The sequence below is a fragment of the Schistocerca cancellata genome, chromosome 2 (assembly GCF_023864275.1).
Source record: "Schistocerca cancellata isolate TAMUIC-IGC-003103 chromosome 2, iqSchCanc2.1, whole genome shotgun sequence".
Classification (NCBI taxonomy): domain Eukaryota; kingdom Metazoa; phylum Arthropoda; class Insecta; order Orthoptera; family Acrididae; genus Schistocerca; species Schistocerca cancellata.
In genome coordinates this window covers 836,697,671-836,721,273 of record NC_064627.1, presented here as the reverse complement: position 1 = coordinate 836,721,273, position 23,603 = coordinate 836,697,671, and the positions used below count along the sequence as shown (strand labels likewise).

General features: G+C 42.2%; 1 protein-coding gene across 1 annotated transcript in view; it reads left to right on the top strand.

Annotated features, from left to right (window-relative positions):
• The window catches only part of LOC126159142 (odorant receptor 30a-like), a 67,505-nt gene that overhangs the window by 24,591 nt on the left and 19,311 nt on the right, over window positions 1-23,603 (top strand). The window contains exon 3 of the mRNA XM_049916494.1: window positions 19,422-19,577. Coding sequence (XP_049772451.1) covers window positions 19,422-19,577 — 156 coding nt within the window. The remainder of the gene's footprint in view (window positions 1-19,421; window positions 19,578-23,603) is intronic.

Below are 23,603 nucleotides of genomic sequence, written 5' to 3'. Positions count from 1 at the left end.
CCATTAGCAGCCGAACAACGTCTACGCCTCTGAACTGTTGACCGATGTACTGCTGTCAGTGTTGCCGGTTTGACAGCTGCACAGGACGCCTCGATGGTTTCTCGTTGCTCGTTCAGTGTACCTGGCTTCTGTTGATAAACTTCCATTTTTCAAGGTCCCCCATAGGTAGAAGTCAAGAGCTGTAAAATCTGGAAACCGTGATGGGTACTCACCAGCTCCTCTTCGTCCTATCCATTGTCCAGGTCGATTTTATCCAAGTAGGCTCTGACATCTCTGCGGCAGTGAGGCTGACACTCATCTTGTTGTAGATACAATCTTTCATTTCCAAACACCTCTCAGATGGCAGGCAAAATCTATGTTTGCAACATGTAAAGATGCACCTCACCTGTTATGGTACCTTCAAAGAAGAATTGGCCAATCAAACCACATGTCGACAGACCACACCACAAATTAACACCCAGTAGATTAAGATGTTTGTTCACATGAACGAGAGGATTTTCAGAAGACCAGTACATGACATTGTGGCGGTTTATAGTACCGTTCAGTTTGAACTGCGACTCGTCAGAACAGCTAAACATCCCTGCAAACCGTGCATCCTCTCAAAGCGTGCTTACAAACCACTCGCAGTACTCCATCCTTCAATCTGGGTCGTCCTCGTTCACAGCGTGCAACGATCTTGGAAAGTACACTTGCCGCTTTGCAATCTTCAGAATTTGTCGTATGCTCGATCGTCTTGCCCGCTTTCACGTGCACCTTGCTTCACAGATTTTTTGGGTGACCTAGTGAAATGATGCAACGCAGCAGCGCTTGAAGCTGGACTTGTTGATGTTTCCGGTCGGTAGACCCTTCCTCAGACACCTCCTGAAGAGTGTCGTAGGCTTCAGATTTATCCCGAATACGATAAATTGTTAAATACGTGTTGGTGGTTGAGTTCTGTACACATTACGCCATTGTCGCTGTGCCTCCATCATGTTTTCGCACTTTCAGTAACACTTCAATAACGCCTTGCGTTGCTCAAAACGACAATCTTACTTCATACATAACTGCACTGTCATCTGCTGGAAAACAAGCGCCAAGATGTGCTGAGAAAACAATGGACTAAATTACCGCGCAAAATTGCAATGATATGTCAATTTGTTCCAAAGTTATAACTATCAGAGAGTGTCTACATTTTTCTGGGCACGTCTTTACCACACCCGTTGATATGCAAATGGTTATCATGCGAACCACACGAATTAGGTGGCAGTAAGCATGTACATTCTTTATATAAGAACGTAGTGGGTTTCTCGTTGAGAAATCGTATTTGTGTGTTAGAAGATGACGTTATGCATCGTGTGAGGAGAAACGTCTACCAGCACGTGTCGTAATTTGACAGCGTCATAATTGTGGTCTACTGAGACCGCCATTTACTGTTCAGCGACATTGCTGCTCACGTTGATTGTGATCCCACGACAACTAAACGAATACGGAACTGCGTAGGATCTCAGGGAGTGCGCGCTACTAGTGCCCGAGCGGACTGACATCGAAGGTGTTGCTAGGCTAGGGCATTGCCCACAGGCCTCTGGGGATGAAATGCCTGTGGTGCTCGAACGAAAGAAACGCACAGAATAAAACGAAAAATCAGTGCATCTGTGTGCTCGTAAGCGAATATAAAGCAGACTTAACAGGCGGAGTCTTGACGTAACAGAATCCGAAATGGGTTAAATTTATTGAATGGTTCTTTGCCTGAAAGCTAAGCTTGATAACTACCGAAAACAAGCGTATATCATTCCCAAGTCTTACAGTGTTTCGATTTCTATCGAAACAGCGACTCCCATCAGCAACTGCTCCAACAGTCTTCTCAGAGTGGACGACTTACATTTGTTGTCAGATGAAGGGGTTCACAATGGCGTCAGAGGTCATGTATAAATGGTACTTGTTGTTGTTGTTGTTGTTGTTGTGGACATCAGTCCGAAGACTGGTTTGATTCAGCTCTCCATGCTACTCTATTCTGTAAAAGGCTCTTCATCTCCAAATAACTACTGCAACCTACATCTTATTGAATCTGCTAATTGTATTCATTTCTTGGTCACCCTCTACGATTTTTACCACTCACATTGCCCTCCAATACTAAACTGGTGATCCCTTGACGTCAAAGAATGTGTCCTATCAACCAATCCATTCTTATAGTCAAGTTGTGCCACAAACTTCTTGTCTCCCCACTCCCATTCAGTACCTCCTCATTAGTTATGTGATTTGCCCATATAATCTTCAGCATTCTTCAACAGCACGACATTTCAAAAGATTCTGTTCTCTTCTTGTCTAAGCTGTTTTTCGTACAAGTGTCACTTCCATACACACCTGTAGCTACATTGCAAATACCTTCAGAAAAGACTTTCTGACATTTAAATCTCTTTTTGATGTTAACAAATTTCTCTTCTTCAGAAATGCTTTTCTTGCCATTGCCAGTCTAAATCTATATCTACATCTATGTCTACGTAATTACTTTGCTATTTACAATAAGGTGCCTGAGAGAAGCTTCAATGAACCACCTTCAAGCTGTCTCTCTGTTGTTCCACTCTCGAACAGCGCGCGGGAAAAACGAGCACTTAAATTTTTCTGTGCGAGCCCTGATTTCTCTTATTTTATCGTGATGATCGTTTCTCCCTTTGTAGGTGGGTGCCAATGTTTTTGCAATCGAAGGAGAAAACTGGTGGCCGAAATTTCGTGAGAAGATCCCGTCGCAATGAAAAACTCTTTTGTTTTAGTGATTCCCACTCCAATTCTACATTTCATGTCCTTTCTATCTCGGCCATCGTCAGTTACTTTGCTGCCCAAATACCAAAACTCAACTACTGCTCTAAGTGTCTCGTTTCCCAATCTAATTCCCTCAGCATCACCTGATTTAACTCCATTTGCTTTTGTTATACTTTCCTTTCAAGGTACTGCCCATTCCTTCCAAACACTCTTCCAAGTCCTTTGCTGTCTCTGACAGAATTAAAATGTCACTGGCAAACCTCAAAGTTTTAATTTTTTGTCCCCGAGCTGTTCAATGAGCGAGGCCAAGACGTGAGAATGTAATGCAACAAAATCTTAAGATCTGGGTCTGCTTCCGTGGGCTGTAAAATTTTTCTGTAGTACAAGGGAAAAGATTCCAGCAATTCAGAGCCCTGCACACCGATTTGGCAACAAGACGCGGCAGATGCATCGCAATCAGTCTTGACCAATCGGAAGGCGAGATATGGCGTCTGCATTGCCATGATTTGTCGTAGGTCTGTACACAATTTCATACTGATACTGCGAAAGCAACAAAGCTCACTGTTGCCATTTTTGAGCAGTGCGCGTAGGAACCAACTTTGACGGATGAAACAAGGACTGCAAAGGCTTGTGGTCTGTCACTAATAAGAACTTGCGACCATACAGGTAGTGATGGAATTTGGTCACACCACACGCAACAGCGAGAGCCTTTTTTTTCTATTTGAGAATAATGGCACTGAGTTTGAGTTAACAACTTTGAGGCAAAAGCAATAGGTCTGTCTTGTGCACCAATTCTGTGTGAAAGCACATCGCCGATTCCGTAGGCTTGGCAGGGTCAAACTGCACTAAACGTCTGTCACTAAGCAAAGCATTGTGGATTTTCTGAAATGCGTCTCGACAGTCTTTAGTCCACACCCAAAAGATAAGCGATGCAATGGAGCCACGATCTGAACAGCATTCGGTATGAACCGAATGTAGTATGTCACCTTGCCTAGCACTGACTGCAGTTCAAACACATTGCGAGGATCAGGTAGGCCACAGATTGCAAGCAAATAAGACTGGAGTGAGTGCACACCCTGACTATTTGTCGCATGACCTAAGTGCTGTAGTTCAGTTTGAAAAAAGTCACACCTTTCGAGTCGAGACTTGAGTCCTGCTTCTGACAACACTGGAAAAAGGAGTACGCCGATTGGCAATGTGTTCCAGTGATGTACGACCTGAGACGACAGTATCGTCAAGGTAGTCTGAACAAAGTGCCACTTTTGAGGTCAGCTATTCCAAGTAACGTTGAAAAATGACGGGTGCGGAAGCACTGCTGAAGGACAAATGCAAATACGTGGACAGTCCTAAGTGTGGATTTACAACAAATGCTTTTTGTGATTCTTCATCCGATAGAATTTGCAAGTAGGCATCACACAAATCTATCTTAGAAAAGTAACGTCCTGCACCAAGCCTGTCCATGAGTTCCTCAGGGCAGGGTAGTGGATAAGTGTCAACTACAAGTGTGTTAACTGTAAGACGGTCGAGTTGTGCGGGGAGAGGAGGAAGCAAGCATTGGCTGGCGAGGGAGGAGAAGCCGTTGGGGGGGAGGGATAAGGCATCGCCTACCAGTTGCAGTGCTGGCACTACAAATTGCGCGTCATGCTTACGAAAGCAGACGAAAGCTTGGAAGTAAAACTCGCTTTAAATGCTGATCGTAAACGAAACTGAAATCGTCATGTACATGCTACGCATGCTTTGTCCTGTGTATGTAGCAGCTCTCACTGAAGATTTGTAAATGGGGTGAAGCAATTTTTTCTACTCCCTTTCCCTTTCGCAGCATTCAATCACACGCAATATAATTTTGCGAGCATCGCTACGTAATACTAGTTTCCTTCATAACCGTAGGCCTACCGGTAGGGGTTGTTGGCGACTCCCGAGATGGGCCAGCAACTGCCTCTTCACTCATTTTGATAATGTTTAGCACAACTGCACAATAAAAACACGCAGAACAGTAAAGCGCAAAACGATAACGAAGCAGACGACAATGGCTACCTTGTACAACACAGTCAGCTACGAAATGTTGGCAGCAGTCGAAACTGCATGCCTACCGAAGCCTCCCGACGTTTACCGACTTCTACCGATTCAGGACTAGGGAGAGGTCTGCCATCTAAAAAGATTACACATACACACTGTATTATCTGTGGGTAGACTGCAGACTTGAAGTCAACACAAATGCTAATGCGACCAGAAGCCGTAGGCAACAAAACGAGAGGACTTGCCCATTGACTACCTTGAATGGGAGCAATTACACCATTATCTTGCAATTCTTTCAATTCACTGGCTACTTTGTCTCTTAAAGCAATTGGAACGCGGCGGGCCCGGAAAAACTAAGGCTGGGCATTGTTGGTTCAAATGGCTCTGAGCACTATGGGACTTAACTTCTGAGGTCATCAGTCCCCTAGAACTTAGAACTACTGAAACCTAACTAACCTGATGACATCACACACATCCATGCCCGAAGCAGGATTCGAACCAACGACCGTAGCGGTCGCGCGGTTCCAGACTGCAGCGCCTAGAACCGCTCGGCCACCACGGCCGGCCTGGGCATTGTCTTTCAATGTAACATGCTCTACAAAGTTATTAGCTTTTCCCGTTTCTTCTGAAAAGAGTTCAGGAAATTCTTTACGCAAGCTGTCTGCACTGTCTTTTGGAGTAAAAGCAGTCACTGAAAATACATTGTCTTGGATGCTAAGTTCAAACAAATCATGGGCATCTAAACAGAATATGTTCTCACTTTCTCTTGATTTCACCACAATAAAATTCACTGCCCTAGTGTGAGATTTGTAAGTGGCAGGCAAACTACACTGTCCAATCACTGGAATTTCCTGTCCGTTTAAGCAGGCGAGGTGCTTGCTAGATTTAGATAGGCGTGGTGAACCTAGCTGTTCGTACGTGGCACGATTAAGCAAAGTTACTGAGACACTTGTGTCTAACTGAAAGGTCACACGACGGCCAGCGATTCGTAATGAAGCAAATAGTTTGTTAGAACGTCTTTGCGCAGCACTAGGGCGAGAAAGAGGCACAATCTTAATTTTACTTTTGTCAGAATCTTTTCTAGGTTTTGAAAACACTGCGTTCACTGCATGTGATCAAGCCTGTTTTTTCTGGGAGTGGGCAAAATTGTCGGCTTTGTGCCGTTGCAAACAACCGGACCTCGACACTAATCCGCCGGGACGGATCATTAACTCATTGTAAAAGTTGCCACAACTACATTTAAATTTACACTTCCTAGTCAGGCCACTGGCAGTAAGTCTGCTCTAACTATGCCAAGAGCACTCGTACCCATGGCAAGAGGGGAGCACCCCACAGACCCCCAGCTCTCATGGAAAGGAAAAGAATGTAGTGTTGTTGTTTTTCCTTCAAGAAAGTGATTTAATAGTGGGTATTACGCAGGTTCTTAACAGGGTCGGAACTGGAACTTTTCTGTGGCTAAGTAAAGTCTCCATGTTCAAAAATATTAAAATTACTCCATATCTCCAGCTTAGCCTCGACAAACCAAGGTATGGGCGCACTTGAATCTGCGAATGTGTACCTCTAATTTTAAAATTAAATAACTCTTAATGCAATATTAACTTAGAGTGTGATTGTAACTGACTTCATAGATCACATACAAAGAGAAACACGAGTCAAATCCGCACAGAGCGCGTGTTGCGCGTCATACATCGTTGCGGTGAAACATCAATATATTTAACTTATTTACTTGGGACTGGAAAGAGGTGTCGCTGTCCTCCCACCATTAAAAGCAATTCCTATGTTAACTACATTTCATATGCTGCAACAAATGTCCTAAACCCCACCAAACGTAAACTGACCAGCGACTACATTCTTCACTGCAAACTTTTCAAAGTATGCACACTGGTTTACTTATTTGAGAAATATCACAATAACTATGGGCAATAACGAAAATAAAATCAGTTCACTATTAAGTTGTGATATCAGACTATAAGATTTAGTTCTTTTTTTCGAATAGTTTCTTCAAAATCGAATGAGAAAACCTGTATAGCGAAGAACACATGCGTATCCCAGAACTGTAGTTTTTAAATTCATATAAAAAAAAACTTATGAGAAATACACTCCTGGAAATTGAAATAAGAACACCGTGAATTCATTGTCCCAGGAAGGGGAAACTTTATTGACACATTCCTGGGGTCAGATACATCACATGATCACACTGACAGAACCACAGGCACATAGACACAGGCAACAGAGCATGCACAATGTCGACACTAGTACAGTGTATATCCACCTTTCGCAGCAATGCAGGCTGCTATTCTCTCATGGAGACGATCGTAGAGATGCTGGATGTAGTCCTGTGGAACGGCTTGCCATGCCATTTCCACCTGGCGCCTCAGTTGGACCAGCGTTCGTGCTGGACGTGCAGACCGCGTGAGACGACGCTTCATCCAGTCCCAAACATGCTCAATGGGGGACAGATCCGGAGATCTTGCTGGCCAGGGTAGTTGACTTACACCTTCTAGAGCACGTTGGGTGGCACGGGATACATGCGGACGTGCATTGTCCTGTTGGAACAGCAAGTTCCCTTGCCGGTCTAGGAATGGTAGAACGATGGGTTCGATGACGGTTAGGATGTACCGTGCACTATTCAGTGTCCCCTCGACGATCACCAGTGGTGTACGGCCAGTGTAGGAGATCGCTCCCCACACCATGATGCCGGGTGTTGGCCCTCGGTCGTATGCAGTCCTGATTGTGGCGCTCACCTGCACGGCGCCAAACACGCATACGACCATCATTGGCACCAAGGCAGAAGCGACTCTCATCGCTGAAGACGACACGTCTCCATTCGTCCCTCCATTCACGCCTGTCGCGACACCACTGGAGGCGGGCTGCACGATGTTGGGGCGTGTGCGGAAGACGGCCTAACGGTGTGCGGGACCGTAGCCCAGCTTCATGGAGACGGTTGCGAATGGTCCTCGCCGATACCCCAGGAGCAACAGTGTCCCTAATTTGCTGGGAAGTGGCGGTGCGGTCCCCTACGGCACTGCGTAGGATCCTACGGTCTTGGCGTGCATCCGTGCGTCGCTGCGGTCCGGTCCCAGGTCGACGGGCACGTGCACCTTCCGCCGACCACTGGCGACAACATCGATGTACTGTGGAGACCTCACGCCCCACGTGTTGAGCAATTCGGCGGTACGTCCACCCGGCCTCCCGCATGCCCACTATACGCCCTCGCTCAAAGTCCGTCAACTGCACATACGGTTCACGTCCACGCTGTCGCGGCATGCTACCAGTGTTAAAGACTGCGGTGGAGCTCCGTATGCCACGGCAAACTGGCTGACACTGACGGCGGCGGTGCACAAATGCTGCGCAGCTAGCGCTATTCGACGGCCAACACCGCGGTTCCTGGTGTGTCCGCTGTGCCGTGCGTGTGATCATTGCTTGTACAGCCCTCTCGCAGTGTCCGGAGCAAGTATGGTGGGTCTGACACACCGGTGTCAATGTGTTCTTTTTTCCATTTCCAGGAGTGTACATGAATCTAGCTGGGGATTCACAAATTGCTATGATTTCATGCAAAGCATAGAAGTATTCATTAATTCAATTGAATTTTCATCCCATTTTCGATTTTAAATTGAATAATGAAAGTTAATCTAATGCCAGTTTATACTTGTGTAATATCCATATTCTCGATGTTGCGTTGAGTACCGACACTCTGAAATAACGTACCTCATCATAAATTTCGAGACAGATTCGTTTCGTAATTTCATTCAAACGGAAGTGGAGATTTTTTCGAAGCTGCTCACCATCATTGAAAAATATATTTTCCGGCAAGATACAAACATGAACCAGTCCACAAACCCAGAGATAGGCACATATATTTTACAAAAAGTTCCGTAATAGCAAAAACTTCAAGTGTGTAACTTGTGTTTACTGTCACACATAGACTGGCAGTCATATTAAGATTTTTGGCCGCTGGAGAAACGTTACAGTCGTTGGCCTCTGCAACAAAAAAATACCATGAAATACAGGGGCGTAGCAACCGCCGTATCAGCCGTATCAATGATACGGGGTCCCCGAGCTACATGCGTTTATTTCAGTCTGTGCACGCAGTTCATGACGTTCAATCTAGTGATTATTTGTTTGTTAGTAAGTTTAATTGTGAAAGAAATGAGTGAAAGAAAGATTACCCCGGTGGAGATATTAAAAGTTGAAATAAACAGAAGTAGGAAGTTATACGGAAATTGCCCAAAATTTCTTCATTTTTTCAGCAAGCAGATTCTGTGAGTGATTTATTTTGTAATGGCAAGTACTAAAAACTTATCTGTCTCTACGGAAAAAAATACTTCTTGTTTATATACTGAAGAGCCAAAGAAACTGATATAGGCACGCATGTTCAAATAAAGTGATATGTAAACAAGCAGAATACGGCGCTGCGGTCGGCAACGCCTATATAAGACAATGTGTCTGGCGCACTTGTTACATCGGTTACTGCTGCTACAATGGCAGGTTATGAAGGTTTAGGTGAGGTTGAACGTGGTGTTACAGTCGGTGCACGAGCGATGGGACACAGCATGTCCGAGACAGAGATGAAGTGGGGATTTTGCCGTACGACCATTTCACGAGTGTACTGTGAATCACAAATCCCGTAAAACATCAAATCTCCGCCGGCCGCGGTGGTCTCGCGGTTAAGGCGCTCAGTCCGGAACCGCGGGGCTGCTACGGTCGCAGGTTCGAATCCTGCCTCGGGCATGGATGTGTGTGATGTCCTTAGGTTAGTTAGGTTTAAGTAGTTCTAAGTTCTAGGGGACTGATGACCACAGTAGTTAAGTCCCATAGTGCTCAGAGCCATTTGAACCATCAAATCTCCGACATCGCCGCGGCCGGAAAAAGATCCTGCAAGAGCGACACCAACGACGACTGACGAGAATCGTTCAACGTGACGAAAGTGCAAGCTTTCAGCAAATTGCTGCAGATTTCAATGCTGGGCCATCAACAAGTGTTAATGTGTGAAACGTTCAACGAAACATCATCGATACGGGCTTTCGGAGTTGAAAGCCCACTTGTGTACCCTTGATGACTGCACGACACAAAGCGTTACGCCTCGCCTAGGCCCGTCCACACCGACATAGGACTGTTGACGACTGGAAACATGTTGCCTGGTTGTACGAGTCTCGTTTGAAATTGTATAGAGTGGATGGACGGTACAAGTGTGGAGACAACCTCTTGAATCCAAGGACCCTGATGTCATCAGGGGACTGTTCAAGCTGGTGCAGACTCTGTAATGGTATGGTGCGTGTGCAGTTGCAGTGATATGGGACCCCTGATACGTCTAGATACGATTCTGACAGGTGACAAGTACGTAAACAACCTGTCTCATCGCCTGCATCCATTCACGTCCATTGTGCATTACGACTAACTTGGGCAATTCCAGCAGGACCATGAGACACCCCACACGTCCAGAATTGCTACAGAGTGGCTCCAGGAACACTCTTCTCAGCTTAAAGACTTCCGCTAGCCACCAAACTCCCCAGACGTGAACATTATTGAGGATATCTGGAATGCCTTGCAACGTGCTGTTCTGAAGAGATCTTCACCACCTCGTACTCTTACGGATTTATGAAGAGCCCTGCAGGATTCATGGTGTCAGTTCTCTCCAGCACTGCTTCAGACATTATTCGAGTCCATGCCACGTCGTGCTGCGGCACTTCTACGTGCTCACGGGGTCCTACGTGTACCAGTTTCTTTAGCTCTTCAGTGTAATTTAGGTCACGTTATACAGCATTCTACGCTGTGTAACGTAGGACTCATAAGTATCATCACACGTCGTCGCGGAAATGTACAACATACATAATTTTATTTGAATTATGGTAAAAAGCCATAGGGTTAGAATAAGGGTGCGCATAAGATGCATATCGCTCGAGAGCAGCGGCATATGAAAAGTTGCATCTAGGTCTATCATCTAGTCGAACAAATTACACTACGTAAATTCATGCGAGCAGCGCGTTCGCTAGATTTATACACACGCAGTACACACCTTTATAAGAAAACACATACCATAATTTTATATACACAAGTTTTCGCACATTAGATGTATGTTCATAGATGTTCAATTTTACCTGTTTCGTGCAGTGTGTATTAATTCAATAAACTTATCATAGACAGTTAACAAGATGCTGATACATTAAATTTATTTATAACAGTGAGCTTATATCATGAACAGATCTACATCTACATCCATACTCCGAAAGCCACCTGTCGGTGTGTGGCGGAGGGTACCTTGAGTACCTCTATCGGAACCCTTCTATTCCAGTCTCGTAATGTTTGTGGAAAGAAAGATTGTCGGTACGCCTCTGTATGCGCTCTAATCTTTCTGATTTTATCCTCATGGTCTCTTCGCGACACATACGTAGGAGGGAGCAATATACTGCAAGACACCTCGGTAAAGGTATGTTCTCGAAACTTCAACAAAAGCCCGTACCGAGCTACTGAGCGTCTCTCTTGCAGAGTCTTCCACTGGAGTTTATCTATCATCTCCGTAACGCTTTCGCGATTACTAAATGATCCTGTAACGAAGCGCGCTGCTCTCCGTTGGATCTTCTCTATCTCTTCTATCAACCCTATCTGGTACGGACCCCACACCGGTGAGCAGTATTCAAGCAGTGGGCGACGAAGTGTACTATTCTTCCTTAGGATTCTTCCAATGAATCTGTCTGGCATCTGCTTTACTGACGATCAACTTTATATGACCATTCCATTTTAAATCACTCCTAATGCGTACTCCCAGATAATTTATGGAATTAACTGCTTCCAATTGCTGACCTGCTATATTGTAGCTAAATGATAAAGGATCTTTCTTTCTATGAATTCGCAGCACATTATACTTGTCTACATTGAGATTCAGTTTCCATCTCTCCACCCAACAAGTCTAGAGTGGAAAGGGCGATGAAAAATAGAACCAATGAACGTATATTTTATTAGGTACACATTTAATAAAATAAAATTTTAATCAGTATAGTACGGCATTACTGTTTAAACACGTTAGCGCAAAATCGCTCCAGAAGAACTCACGGTTAATGCGAAAAAGTTTGGTCCAGTCAGGAATACATTAGTTCTAATAGAAAATTTTGTCGGTTAACTTTTTTTTCAGTCCCAAGAACAATTAAATTTCATTTTAATACAAACTTCCAATGTTACAGTAATTTTTTCCAAAATAAATGCAAGAAATGTAACTACATAGCTAACTACCCATTGTTGACTCGTTTCTAACGTATTGTAGGTCGAGAGCCACGATTACCAGCGTATACGGTACATTTAACCGAAGATTATAAAAGTATGTTTTACAGATGCGCTTTGTCACGCGTAATGAAAACAAAATAAGAGCTGATATCTCCAACAGCAAAAAAATAGTTCCTTGGGAGAACTAGGGCGATGAAAAATTCGTTATAAGTAAGGACAATAATACAATTTTTCGAGTAAGATCGATGAATGTATGGATTACAGATTAGACGAAAACGCCTGAATCAGCGATATAAATTCCAGGTTGGTATGTTCGATATGTTGACTTTTCTGGTTAAATATTCCCCACGACCATTAATTTCGCCTTAGAGCTGCTATAAATATTTGTTTCCAATCTTAATGCGCCCTGGAAAACATCATAGGTCAATATGCTTCAGTAGTATTTATTACAACTTCCATTTGCCACTAATTGAGAGTATGAAAAAAAATACATCTACATCTACATCCATACTCCGCAAGCCACCTGACGGTGTGTGGCAGAGGGTGCCAAAGAAAAGAAAGGCACATCTTACAGTATATCGAAGAAGGACAGGAACACCACGATATACGCACAGAAGTAAAAGTGTAACGTGAACGAACAGTAACATCACTAGATATACGTCAAACTCACAGAGGATTAAGAATGGGAAGAGCACAAATACAAAGAGGTCAGTCAACGCACACTGCAGTTTTGCAGCTATTGCAAATTGATGTTCGTGTGGATTGTTTTTTGCAAACACATTGCTAATACTCGTTCCAGCCACTATCTTACTCACATTTTGACTATCCCGCTATGTTCTGAAGGAATCTCGCCCGTGACACTTAGAACTTTTCGTACTGCTGTGAGACATTAGCAAAAAAATGGTTCAAATGGCTCTGAGCACTATGGGACTTAACTTCTGAGGTCATCAGTCCCCTAGAACTTAGAACTACTTAAACCTAAGTAACCTAAGGACATCACACACATCCATGCCCGAGGCAGGATTCGAACCTGCGACCGTAGCGGTCGCACAGTTCCAGAATGTAGCGCCTAGAACCGCTCGGCCACTCCGGCCGGCAGACATTAGCAAGTCTATGCAGCGATCATTTGGTTTGTGCTGCAGTATTAGCTACGCCGTGTATGTTTTATTGTTGTTCTTATCGCTTTGTTGACCGCTAAGATGAATTTCCAATATTACTAGATGGGAGAGAGAAGTTTTCCTGTCACATTATCTCTTACTTTTTCAACGCCTCAAGCGCACGTAACAGGATCGTGTAAGTTTAATGAGTACCGTATTTGAAATGCCAGTCTTCTCTTACTCATGAAATATCTGTGTCAGAACCGGCTTACTTTAATGACATAGAAAGTGCTTCCACCTGTATTCGTCGAGTCTCCACCATAGCAGTCGTGCGACACAACAGGAAAATGGTGTGTGTGTGTGTGTGTGTGTGTGTGTGTGTGTGTGTGTGTGTGTGTTGCTTGCTCTGAATAAGATGGCGCAAATTACTATTTATTTCACTCGTTCCATCTCAACGTAGTTCATCCGCCTTCTACACCCCCCCCCCCCCCAATCCGCCACACAGCAGCGAACAACCTATAAAATATGGTTTGCATTGACGTTGCTCGTCATCAAGGAGGCCCGTGAAACAATGTGGATTCGCCGGGCCTGGTGTAAAGACTAATTTAAAAAATTAAAGATTTGTTTCATTAACATTTTCAACCCTACAGTTTTGAATAATTTTCTCAATATTAATTTTACTTCATTTTATTTTTATATTCATCTGGAACACCTGAGGAATTTCGTAAAATATCTTCGCCAGATAGAAGAAATTTTGGCGACAGCCTTACTGAATGCGAACGAAAAATAATTTTTAAATTGGACCCATTTAAACCACAATGACCGTTTCCAAACGATCCAGAAGCAGAGTGATGTTTTTCATCCTATCATTACTCATATTTCAATAACGCTAGTATAAAAATGTTATTCTAATGTCTTAAACAACCTGTATTGTCACTTCTATTGGTTGTTTGGAGATGGTCAAAGCAAAAAATACTCCTCCACATGGATTAACAGTGTTTCAGTTAGAGGCAATTTTGCACAATCTGTATCTGGCCACGAAAACTCACAACAGCATATTTTGCGGCTCTATCTTTTAATACTTGGTTACAAGGTAATGCCATCGATATTTTACTGCAAAGTGTAATCAATAGTAAAATTACTTTCTGGCGAGATGTATTGCATTATGTTATTAATGTCATGATTACTTTGGCTATATGCAATTGACCTTGAAATTTCATGTCAATTTTACGTTCACTGTCGAATTATGATCCTATTTTAAAAGAACTTATTTAAAGCCAAAAGGTGAAACAAATTACTTAAGTCCCATGATTCAAAATGAGATTGTTAAGGTACTTGCTGCCACAATTAGAGAAAATACTGTTTTAGAAATTAAGAAAGCTCCACTTCTGGTGATTATTTTGGATACAATTCAAGACCTGTCAAAAACCGACCAACTATCTGTAGTTTTCGATATGTCTCAATAGCAGAAAATGTGATTGAGTGCCTAAAGAAATAAAAATATCTGAGTCCTTGTTGGGATTTACATCAGTAGCTGATTGTAATGTAGAATGGCTTAAAACTGAAATTTTTAATACTGAAATTTTTAATACTATAACAGAATATAGAATTGATGTGTCCAAATGTAGGGCGCAGGGTTACGATCATGGAGGTAGAATAACCTCCATGGTTACGATTGAGCATATGTTATGGCAGGTGTGTGTGGAGGATTACAAACCCTTATAAACGAACATGCGCCAAATGCCGATTATATTCATTGCGCGGCACTCATTAAATTTAATTTTAAACGATACAGCCAAACGTGTTCCTGAAGTGTCATATTTTTTCGATAATTTGGAAAAAATATATACCTTTTTTGGCAATAGTATAAAACGCTGGTCATTGGTGAGTAGCGATAAATATTTAAAATATAAAAGTATGCTAAGAATGTATGCCCTTTTACTTTATCGGTTATAAAGAAAAATTATTCATTAATAATGAAAACTTTGCACCAGATAAATTTAATTTTCACTAAAAAAAAAAGCAGCGTGACAAACGTCAAAGTATAATTAATATTTTAGAGAACTACGATTTTCTAGTGCTTGTCACCTTTTCTAATTCATTATTTGAAATTATTGATCCTGTTTCTAAGGATCTACAACATGAAAATAATGACATACAGAAAGCCAGTATTTCACTAAGTAATATTTTGAATATACTGAGCGAAATAAGAAATCAGAATTCATTACATGGTTTGCTAGACGAGTCCAGAGACCTAGTAAAAGAGTGGGGGTAACAACTGTTTTCAAAAATAAAAGGTGGAAGATGACGAACCGATATCTTGAGGAGTTATCACAAGATGAGAGAATTTCAGACCTGGAATCGTACTACAAAGTCAATGTGTACTGTTGCTGTTTATATACATTAATTTCTCAAACTAAATAAAGATTTCAAAGACTCTGTGACCTTAGCAATACATTTGAAGTGTTACAACCAGAGAAACTCTTATCATTTTCAAGTGAATTAATAAAAAAGAAAGTGGAAAAACTGACTGCTACACACAGTAAAGACATGTCTTTTGATCTGTACGAACAATTAATTTCTTTGAAAATGTGCTTAAAAACTGAAATTTAGAAAATCTATTCCATTAAGGAACTCACAGAATTATTATTGATTAAATTGAATAACATTGTGTCCAGGTTTCCTGAGGTAATAACAGCATGTTTCCTATTTTTGATTCTTCCTATAACAACTGCAACTGCTGAAAGTTTTTCGAAATTAAAACATAAAAAAACTGTCTTAGGACTCATATGAGCAAAGAATGGCTTTCAGACTTGTCAGTGCTGTCTATACGGCAGAAAATCTCGAAAAACTAAAATCGTCTTCACCTATTGATGACTTAAAAAATAAATTTGCCGAAAAAAAACGTGAGGAAAGTATGATACAGGGCCCATCTAAAGCAAGCTACTCCACTGATCAAATACAATATTTATAAAACTTCATGGCAGATTAAAACTGAGTGCCCGACTGAGACTCGGGACCTTTGCCTTTCGCGGGCAAGTGCTCTACCATCTGAGCTACCGAAGCAAGACTCACGCCCGCTCCTCACAGCTGTACTTCTCATCTCAGATAGTAGAGCACTTGCCCGCGAAAGGCAAAGGTCGCGAGTTCGAGTCTCGGTCGGGCACACAGTTTTAATCTTCCAGGAAGTTTCATATCATCACACACTTCGCTGCAGAGTGAAAATCTCATTCTGGAAACAATATTTATAATAATCATCGGCTTTTTTTAACATAAGACTTATGTTAAATGAATAAGAAACACCCAAAACCATCGTATGTCGAGAACTCGGCGACACTTTCAGCTGTGCTACAGATTCCACATGCCAAAAGAGGTTCCCTATATGGCATACACTGTATAAAGACTATATCTACAAATGTCATTATTTGATACTATTTAATATGTAAATTGCACAAAAAAAAACAAGGGCATCTGATAGATCATCATTGTACTGTAGCACTGAAATGGTGTACTTTCATAGCACACACGTTATAACACTAAAAACATCAACTACTGGGAGCCTTTACCTACCAATATGTAGTTCCCCGTCACTTTGTTGTATGAATTTTCACTCGCCGCTTCCGTCTATATACCAAAAATCATTTTGTAGTAAATCGTAGCTAAAACGACGTATTTTAGAGATCAGTTTTATGAGGCTTTGAAACAACTTATATTCGTACTGTGTACCTTATGGGAAAGAAGACCCACCAAATGCGATGTTTAGCGCCATACAATATGGCGACTCCTCTGTAACACAAAAATAAGTCGTATCTCATGTCTGCCCATGAACAAATGGTGCTCATGTAAGCCGCCCAAAGTCCCCCCTTGACCACATCTAATGCAAAAGACCCAATATATTTGCTTTGCTTGGGCTGGAGAAAGTGTGTAACGTTTAAATTTTGACCCCGTACTGTAGGGTATCTACGCATACGCCCATTCTTCCGACAGGTATACAAATGGTCACTAGGCCAAGGGATATCCAAAACAAGTAACCCCTTATCTCGTGTAATCAACAGAAACCGATATATGACCCCTGAAAAATCGAATTTTCGAGTGCAGCTTTCTGGAACACATTGGTACCATGCACTATCTTGCAGTGACAGATATTAATGCAATTTCATTAAAAAATGTAAAAGGCGTTGAGAGGCAGAGAAGCAGAAAATAAAACTTCTGTAAGATTTTTCAAATAATTTCTCACGTCTTTCCTGACACAAAATCCACAGTACACTGATCAAGCGAGAAAAACTAATCTACTAGTGGAAACTAATATGCACAGTTTTCCGTAAAATTTTCTGGTTGTAGAGGGGACGTAGTATATGAAGTTCTTATAAGGCACCTATGTTCAGATATGTACTTCTGCTATGTAGAACCAGTTTGAGGATCGGATCACTTTCAGATCTCCTTCTTCATGGTATGCACGCAGCAGAGACAATGAGCTCTGACCTGTGTGCTGTAGGAGCGCATGGCATGGGCAATGATTCGACTAATTGTGCTTGGATTCTCTTCTATGTGATGATGGACATCCTCTTCAAAGTTGAGAGTTCAGCATGCCCCTGAAACACCACTACCAACCCTCCAATTTCAAACATACCAATTTCTCGCAGCCATTGCATTTTGATGAAGGTGTTATGTGACGTTATAATTACAACAAAGACTGACAGCAGCACCCTTTTCTCAGCTTATGTGCGTACCATGAAGTGGAAGATTGAAAGTGATCTGATCGAACAAATTTATTTTATACCCCAACGTTACTTTTCAGACATGTATTCCTTGTCAAAACTTTATCTACTAAGTACCCTTTATGATCTTGAAAAGGGTGTGATAGGAATTTTGAATCATCCAGTAGATTGAAGCCATGGATGCTGCTCAGGTCAGATCTGAGAAAACATGAAGTCTTCTTGTAACAGATTTTGAGAATAACTTTGTGCAACTTCATCAGAAAAGTCGATGCCATGCCATTGAAAACATGATGATATTCCTGTATCCCGTGTTATCATTAGGCTCACCACTGTCTGTGCACCTCTGTCTGCCACGTCAAGGGAAGGTACAAAATGGTTTCTGGGCTGACAGCCTTGGGGCTCTAGTTCATGTCGCCTTCTCCGTGTGGATACTTATCCATTTCCTGACAATCTTGCACAGCTGAGCAAATGATATCCCAGTCCTCTCAGGCGTTAGTCGCTCGAGTCCACTGAGATCCTGCATGGTGTTGAGTATGGTTCTGCTTACCCCACTGTCTTGTTATCCAGAACGAGTATGAACAGCAGTATCACAGAACGATAAACCGCATTCTCATAGATCATGGTCCTGTCGCTGTTGGATTTTGACACTTACTAGCAAACGTCTCTCCTCCTTACATGAGGTATAGCACAATCTCCTGATCAACAACCAATATTGAAATGCGATTTCTGAACGAGAATTGAGCTCTGTAAGCTTTCTTAGTATACAGAAAGTATACAGAGTTATGTGTGGTTCTGCTGAAATGCTAATCATTTGCATATCCAAGCACGTATGTACATCTCATGCCAGTTTAATGTTCGTTGCAATCAGCCTTCATGATGTTGCTGTTTGAACAGTCAGCAGTGTGTAAAGAAAATAAAATATGTATCAGCAAAAATATTGGAAAAAGAAGCAGTTCAAGCTGGATTGGTTAAAGCATGAAAGTCAATGTACATACAAAGCATAAAATCTCTGACTTTTGTGAATCTTTGGTTTATAATAGAGATGTCTAATTCTATAAATAAACGCAAATGCTGCAGTTAAGTACTGTATTTGTCACTGATAAATTATTTAATAAAATTATGATCATTTAATTAGTTTCCATAGTGGTGCTTATTTGCTGACTACAAAAATTATTTCCTATGTAGGCTTAAATAATCCAACATTACAAAATATAGCTGCTCAACATGAGGCTAATAGGAATCTGTTCACTAAAAGTTTTAGTCTTCTATCCACCAGTTCTGTCAATAATTGTAAGAGGAGCTGTAGCACTGACACATAGGAAAGGGAAAAAAGATGGGTGTGGCAAGAGTTTTGCTGTAGTACATCCCGGACACAGTGTAATTACATACATCAGCGAGTAGACCGCTTGAGCTCTATTTCATGCCCACAGGTAGTAATTGTGGTTTGTGACTGACCCTACAGTCCACATTGTACAAGAAAAAGTTCAGAGCACAGATGTCTTAAGATAGTTTCATGACAATGTGCCACAAGATTATGTAGTTGCTAATTTGGCTGGAGAATCTTATAGTAAACATTCATTTGTGTACTTCTGGTGCCTCCAACTGCCCCTTTTACTGTTTGCACCTGTGCCTGCAGGAGGAGTTGCTGTCGGTGTCTGGCTATGGCAGTGCGTGGGTGGGTGCGAGCAGGCGTATCAGCGTGGTGCTCCATATCCTAATGTGCAACGCACAGAAGCCACTACGACTCACCGCGGGGAAGTTCTACCCTGTCAACCGTGACACATTTGTCACAGTAAGTGCAAGCCAGCTATGCATATCAATGTGGCATCTAGCACGTACTAACATTTGGATGCACAAGGAGATTAGATTCACAAAATTGCATTGCTGTCATCAAAGTGAAGGTTGATTTGAACACCATGGAGCACTATTGGGCACAGTTCTATTGGAGGTCTTATCCTTCCTGTACCTTGACTTTGGAACTGGCACAGCCAACCAGGTGTAGAGAAGCCACAGATTCACATGGACTCTGAACCATGATGAAACTCAGCATTTTAGTATTAACCAACATTGACAGAGATGAAAGAAATAAGTAACAGATAAAAATTCTATGATTGAGGATCACTCTCAACAATAATCCGTTACTTTTGCATGTGTCTACATTTCTTTCGGACAGTTACTTATTTACACATTTACCTAATGTGATATTTTTGGAAGAAGATTTTTAGCATTTTTTTCTTTTATGTTTATTATGTAATTAAAAAATCCTCAACATCCATAAAATAGATTTAGTTTTTGATGCAAAAGACTAAAATCTTTCAGGCAGATTAAGTTTAGAATGGCAATTTCATTGTAATCACTTCTTTTTACAAGTATTGTCCTCTTTTTTAACTTCCTCTGATATAAACAGGTATCCTTCACAAATAAAATGGTGGTCTGATATGTTGATAATGTTGCATTGTTTATACACACTGAAGTGCTAACACACAAAGATCACCTGCATATTAGCATGTCGGTACACCTTTGGTATGCAGTGGTTAACACCAGGCAAATTTGGTGCCTAACACATCTTGAGTTCACTATCATACTTCTCAAACTATTGCAACATAATTATTGCCTTATGTCACAGGCCATTAAAATTCTCCATCAGTGAAGACATCAAGCATGAAGGCATGGAACAACTGCTCCACAATAATGTTTATGTGGTTCACAGGTTCCTTCCATTACTACCACAGGATCCATGAAGTCCAGATTGATGTCCCCCAAAACGTAATACTGCACCCACTGGCACAGCTCTGTTCCACAGTGCATGTTTCGAGTAGTCATTTCCCTGGTTGACAAGATATCTGGACATGACCATTGACCTGGTGCACCAAAAAACGTGATTCATCCGACTAGCAACACATTTCCATTCAACCACAGTCCAATGTCAATGACTCAGTGCCCACTGCAATCATAATTAACTATCTCATTGTGTCAACATAGGTACATGTAGGGGTTGTCTGCTGCAGAGACCCTTGTTCAACAATATAGACTGATCACTGTGCCCCAAAATGCTTGTGCCTGTACCAGTACTGTATTTTGTTGTCAGATCTACCACAGATCACTGCCTATCCTCCTTTACAGAGTGGACAGCCTCCACATTCTGTGATGAGAGTTGGACATCCAACACCTTGTCACCCACTCATGGTTTCACTATCCTTCAATCACTTTCCAAAGATGTTCATGACATTAGCACACCAACAGCTGACCAATTGTGCTGTTTCTGAGAATCTTGATTCCTGATAGTGGGCTGTAACATTCTTCCCCCTGTCAAAGTTGCTTACATCAATAGATTTCCCATTTGCAGCTCGTATTGTCACTAGAACGGTCTTTCCCCACTTGTCTCTGCTCCAGTGCTGGAAAAAAGAAAAACAGTACACCCTTCTAGAGGTTTCCAAACCACTTAAGATTTATTGTTGCAAAAGTGCTTATGGAGTACATGAAATGATTACATATACAGATCAAAAGCACAAGCGATTCTGAGGTACCAGTTATTGACATTTGCTAAAACACCCACATTATTATGTGATGTAGCCTCCATGTGCAGCAATGTTGGCAGTGACTCTGGCATCCTGTTGATCATATGGACTGTGAATACTGTCCTGAGATATGTCATGCCATATCTGCTCAACCTGTTTACATAGAGCTGTCAGTTGATAAGTCGCACGAGTCACTTCTCGTTCTATCATATCCCACATGGGATCGAATGGAGATTCATCCAGAGATTGTGCTGGCCAGGGAAATTGCTTCACGTCTTGCAGAACTTATTGAGTTTAGAGGCAGCGTGTGGGGGAGCATTATCTTGTTGCAATAACACATCACCTTCCTGTTGCAAGAATGGCAAAAGAACAGATCTAGCAACATTCTGCACATACCAAGCATTGGTTAGCATCCCCTCCAGAAACAAGAGAGTTGTACCTTCTTGCACCGAGACAGTGCTCACGATATCTACATCGTAAGTGCAAGCAACCATTATTTGGGTGCAGGCAGAATCTGCTTTCATTACTAAAGACCACAGTGCACCGCTCCATCTTCAAAGTGATCCTTTGATGGTGCCAGGTGAACCATGCATGTCAACACCATCGCATGAGTGGAAGATGGGCTAGAGATGTATGCACCCATGGTCCCAATACTAATAACCAGTTTGCAACAGTTTGTGTTCACACATCTGCGCTCACAAGCCCTCTTATCTGTGCTGTGGTAGCTGTACGATCTCCCATTGCTGCCTTTACAATAAGACGATCCTTGTGGGCATCTGTGCTGCGTTAATGTCCAGAACTTCTTCTACGGGTGTCAGAATGATCATGTGGCCATTGATATCGACATCATTGCATGACTGACACAGCAATTACATCTTGTGTGGCAATTCTCCAAAAGGACCATCCTGCCACTAAGAAGGGCACAATTTGACCTCTTTCAAATTAGCTCTGTTGGCTGTAGGAAGCACATGTGCTTCTCAGTAGTATGTCTTTCTTCACACATTTGCACCACACTGAGCCTTGTGGCCATGAGCATTTCCTATTAAAGGGTAGACACAGATGGCGCTATGGTTGCTATGCCAGTACACTATCTGTCAGCAGATGATGTTGAAACCACTATCATGACATCTTCTATCCCTCGGTCCCTCAGGTGTCATCATCTTTCCTGGTTTATTAATTTTTTTTCTGGCAGTGTACTTTCCTTACAGCATCATGAGTCTGCAACACCCTCAGCTCACATTCAGTCTCACAGTGGGCAGCATTTGTAATCTTTTGGCTCATCTGTATCTTTGTATCACGTAATTACATGTAATTTTTCATTTGGTACTAATAAAATTTTCCACTCTTTGATATCACTTCACTTGAATGTCTGTAGTTAAAACTGTTTTATTCACATTTTCCAGTTCTATTTAGCTGCCTTAGTGCCACTCCATTCTTACTTTCTTTTGTTTACAATTATATTTGTGCACGTCCTTAGGCTTTTTCCATTTAGAATACTTTCCATTTAACTCAGTTCTAGATAGAAGCACCTTATGTATTTTAACTTAGGATCTACCCTGTCGACATTAGTGAGATGTCAGGGTTGCCACAAGTTTCACCAAGTGATGTTCCCTGATATTTCCCTGATTCCCAGATAAGTTTTATCATTTTTCCCTGACAAATTTTGAGATCTCAATGATAAGTAAAGACATAAGTTGACAAAAAATGTAAGGACTTCCTTATCTCTCCCTCGTTTTGTTTTGTTTTATGGTGCTAAAACAACCCACCAGGAACCCACATAAACTTCACAGTCGCTCCAGCAAGGGTGAGCAAGTGAAAGCTTTCCTGGACCCATTGCACTAAGGGATGGACAGTGTACAATGCACAGAGGCTTTGAAGGGCGCTGAGAGAGAGTGAGCAGATGACACAATTGAAAAGCCTGTGTTGCCGGATGTACTCCGTGGCCTGATACAGGGCAAAGAGCTCTGCTGTAAATACCGAGCAGTGTGCCGAAAGCCAATACCAAAAAACGTCGTCGCCATTGACGAAGGCACACCCGACACCACAGTCAGTCTGAGAGCTGTCAGTGTCCACAAAGGTACTATCGCAAAGTTCTGTGCTAAGGTCGTGAAACTGAAGGCAAAAGGATGAGGCTGGTGTAGTGTCCTTAGGAAGCAGTTGAACGCCAAGGGTGAACATGGGCCACCGCGTGAAACCAATGTGGTGAAGGGTTCGCACCCACAAAGGAGTCATTGAAGAAGGAGGCATAGTATGGCATACCATACCATACCAGCTGGGCATAAGTCGTATGTTCCATCACC